The sequence below is a fragment of the Amblyomma americanum genome, chromosome 5, assembly GCF_052857255.1.
Source record: "Amblyomma americanum isolate KBUSLIRL-KWMA chromosome 5, ASM5285725v1, whole genome shotgun sequence".
Taxonomy (NCBI): domain Eukaryota; kingdom Metazoa; phylum Arthropoda; class Arachnida; order Ixodida; family Ixodidae; genus Amblyomma; species Amblyomma americanum.
This window is the reverse complement of record NC_135501.1, coordinates 199,085,543-199,089,645: the sequence shown is the minus strand read 5'-3', so window position 1 is coordinate 199,089,645 and position 4,103 is coordinate 199,085,543. Positions and strand designations below refer to the sequence as shown.

At 46.4% G+C, this 4,103-nt stretch overlaps 1 protein-coding gene across 1 annotated transcript; it reads right to left on the bottom strand.

Annotated features, from left to right (window-relative positions):
- Positions 1-347: 347 nt before the first annotated feature.
- Positions 348-3,847, bottom strand: LOC144134515 (uncharacterized). The gene is made up of 2 exons (XM_077667424.1): positions 3,762-3,847; positions 348-718 (listed from the first exon to the last, which is right to left on the bottom strand). Exons 1-2 carry the CDS (start codon positions 3,841-3,843, stop codon positions 348-350), a joined length of 453 nt encoding a protein of 150 aa, XP_077523550.1. The 5' UTR covers positions 3,844-3,847.
- Between the last annotated feature and the right edge of the window lie 256 nt (positions 3,848-4,103).

Here is a 4,103-nt window from a genome sequence, read left to right as displayed (position 1 = left end):
AAGGCCTCGATTAAGCAAGCAATTTTTCATCTTCCTATTTCCTCCACAACTTTCGTCAAACACTGATCGAAACGAGAAGTTTGCTGGACGCTGGATGGAAGTCGCACATTCGTGTCTTCTTTTTTCTTCATACAGCTTACCCACAGCGACGCCAAATATTCTGACAGGAAAACGCCGGCCGCTAAGAACATGTTGGCCTCAAACTGTGTCTGCAAGCTCTGTTTATAAAAAATGAGTGCACGACGTGCAAACGGTAGTGTGTTGTCCGTAGACCTCATCTCTTTCCTGCACAGTGTCGCGAACTGGCGACATTAGGCAGTAAAGGGGTAAGGTCTGCAGACAACACTCTAACTGCATACGTTTGTGAACATCAACACCTTATGCCGGTACACCTTGTGTGTAGCTCCCTCACCGATCGGCCTCTTGGTAGTAGTCGTGGTTGTGGTCGTGACTGTGAATGGAAGTACTGAGGGCGGCGTGGGCGGGACCACGCCACCGGAACCACCGTTACCGGGACTGACAGTGACGCCTGGTGGCAGTGTGGCTCCGCCAGGCCCGTTGGGTACCGGCGGTGGACCGATGGGCGTCGCGCCGCCCGGAGGCCACGAAGTATGGCCAGGACCAAAATCTGGACGATGTATGGCGCCGTTGCCGCCTCCCCCTCCAGAGAGTAGAGGTGGCGTAGGGCTGCCCTGGCCGTCCAGGTCGATCTCGTCGCCTACGCAGAGGAGTCGCGTGAGGCTGCTCACGTCAGCACAAGGCTTAGCTTGAACGGGAAAGTCTTATAAAGATTTATGAAGTGTCCCAGATACAATGGACAATCACCAGGGACCCTGGAAGACCCTGGACACTTATGGCATGACAGAAGGGAGGTGCAGACACCGACTGTAAGTAGGGCTTGAGCAGATTTATTAATTTCACTGAAACGAAACAAACATTCCAGCCTTAAAGTGACAACGATAACAATGTGTAATAAAGTGCTCGTATTCTACACGTTTTGCTTCTTGGAAAGGGGCCTCATGATAATTCTCTCTTATTAAGCTCCCAGCTGGAAACCGCACTTCCGGAGGTGAAAGAACAAAATTTTGACTTAACACTTCCAAAAGCGTGGTCTACAGCCGACAGCTAATATATTAGAGGTATCGGCTTCGTTTGTGGGACACGAGGCTTTTTTCCCAGACTGTGCGAGCAACTAGCCCGAACATTGCCGCTGCTGAATTACATTTTTAGCGCTTATATACCTGGTGCACCGCCAGGATACTGTAAGTTCAATCACTGCCGCTTTTCTCTACCATGTCCGTGATTTTGCATGTTGCTGATGTTGATTTTTACTTCTCCGTGCTCTGAGACATCTGTGTTCTCTTTCTCTTCTAGTTATCAGATCATTGTTTATTGTTAAAGGGACACTGAGGAGAACCCTATGAAAATTTTTTTGTTAGCAATATCTGATAGTTCCGCATTTCATGGCTTTGTTGACGCTTGTCCGGGAGCGAAAGATGCATTTATTCCAAAGAAATTTGCATTCGAAGTTGAAAAATTTTTTCCCGCCGCTCCGATTCAAACTCGAGAACACTTATGACGACACGGAGAACTCTTATGACGACACAGAACGGAGTGACGTGAAACGCGACGTAAACGGAGACTCCGTGATTTCTGGTGGGTAGCGGTGCGTTGCGCAACCTTCCTTTGCAAGCCTCAGAGATTCGTGACTTCCATGAAGTAAGGAAAATTCCTTCATGGTGGCGCCTCTTGTCCTAGGAAGTCATCACGCTTGTACTTGCGAGATTGGCCTGTGGCGGCGATACCGGTATTTTGGTTCTTGCCATTTTCTACATTACAATAGCTTTGTTTTCAGGAAGAGTGGCGTTTTTGTGATCAGGAGCTGGTATTCTATGGATACAAGCCAACTTCAATTTCTCCTCAGTGTCCCTTTAACGTAGAATGCATGAGTATGTATCGTAATTATACCTTATACATGAAAATAAGCACCTGCCATCATGGGGCAGTAAAATTTCACTGCTTAGGGTTGTACTGTACACGTAATACCGCGCAGATACCTTAAGGCGAAAAAAAAGCTGCGTTCTTTCGACCGCCTAGGGAATGCCGAATCCAAGTGCCAAATTGGTATATGCCTTGGCTAGCGTTTGGCTAAAAACTTGCATCCACGTGGATAGACATGTCTTCATCTCGAAGCAAACTACTCGAAAAGTGATGCGTTAATTTCGAAGCACGTATACGTCGAATACAACGTGTACATCGGGTAGGCAAGGCTTATCATTTTTTTTAACAAATTCAAAAGGCAGCAAACAATCTTTGGGTCTTTTTAATTGCGAAAATCCTTGCAAAAATTTTACACCGCAGTTATTGTAGAAATAAATAATAACCTGCAATGCGCCGCGGCTATAAAACCGAAGCTGAATTGGAGGTTCTGGCCAAGCACTAGCCAATGCAAATACGATCGCATTTCCTTGCCTTTTCTTAACGGCACTTTTCAAGAAACTGGCGTATACAGTAGTGCCTATGTTCACATTCCGGCTGACCACTGAAAACTGGACACAAGAGGCCCGCGTATATTGAATGATAATTTTGAAACCCGTAAGTTTGATGAACTCAGGTGCGAAAAAGCTCCGAAAACATCTCTTGTTTTGTTTTGCCTTCGTCGCTTCCGGACGAAGACCTCAGTAAACTACACTCCGTGACAACTACTCTTGGCAATGCAGCCAAAGCTACACGTGCAAAACACGCCCTCTATTCCCACGCAACGAAGTATAGTCCCTGGTCGGAGTTAATAATTTCGTTTTAAAACAGTATATTACTAAGAAAAAGGCTAATCGGCAACAAAACCCGGTGTTCTTGTCCAGACGAAAAGGTCCGAAAAACTCAAATGACGTCATCAGACAGGAAGTGTCACAAGCTAAACAGTAACTGAAAGTCGCAAGTGACGTGGCTCGTGACCCTTGATTTGCGAATGATACACGCTATCTTTAGACCACGCAGGCACATTCGTACGGTTAGGTTAAAGCAGCGCTTTATATGTATACGCATATGTCGTTTGGTCTTTCCTAAAGGCCGTCACCCTAAAGGCCTTTGAGGGATTAGTACTTGTTACTAACTAGTAAACAAATATAGTTAACTAGTAGTCCACGATGAGAGACAAATGCTTTCGCGTTCACTGATAACGCTTGTTGTTTAATGCACATTTCTGGCATAGCTGCACATTTTCAGCGTTAAACCATGGCTTCTTCGATTTACAACGAACTGTTTAGGCAAGTCCTGTTACAAGAAGCTTCCACAGGTGGAGTCAGCTACACCATCGATGGTGCGAAGACATCGCATGTCAACCCTTGCAAAAATTTCTTTAGGCAGTCTATAAACTGCCATGTACTTTTGTCTGTCACGTCTGTAGACTTTGTACAGAAAAAACCCCGGAGAACGGTCTATAGGCATTACAAATCCTGTAGATGGTCTAGAAAATCGATAAATTATGGCCATATACACTTGTAGTAGACTTTTGTCTATAGGCAGTCTATAGACTATGACTAGACAAAAAATAAATGCCTATAGGAAGGCAGTAGAGTCTATAAGAAGTGTGCAGACTCTCTAAAGACAACTTTTGTAACGGAAGCGGTCATCCTGCAGCCGAATTACTGCTAGAGTGACACAGTCACAGAAGCTCCGCCTCTTCACTGCCGAAAAAGTTGTTGCCGAGTATAGCTTGACTACGACGCGTACACGGCGGTCCGGCTAAATCGTGCACTCACTTTGGTTGAAGGTGTAGACGAAGTATAGAATGAACAGTAGCAATCCCAAGAACAGGAGGCAGAAGACAACGGCCACGATCATTTCCCTCTGGTCGCTGCAAGCGAAGCAAGCGAGGCAGAGGCGACTAATTGGGCCGGCTGGATGCGCTGAGACCGTAAGAGCTCTTTGTCTGCTCTATGTCGTGGGGATGCGGTGGTGGCGACATCTGCAGCGTTCCTGTTGTTTATTCTGGGGTTTAACGCCTCGCAGTGACATATGGGCTATAATGGACGCCGTAGTGGAGGGCTCCGGACTAATTTAGACCACCTAGGGTTTTGTACCGTGTGCTGGCATCGCACTGC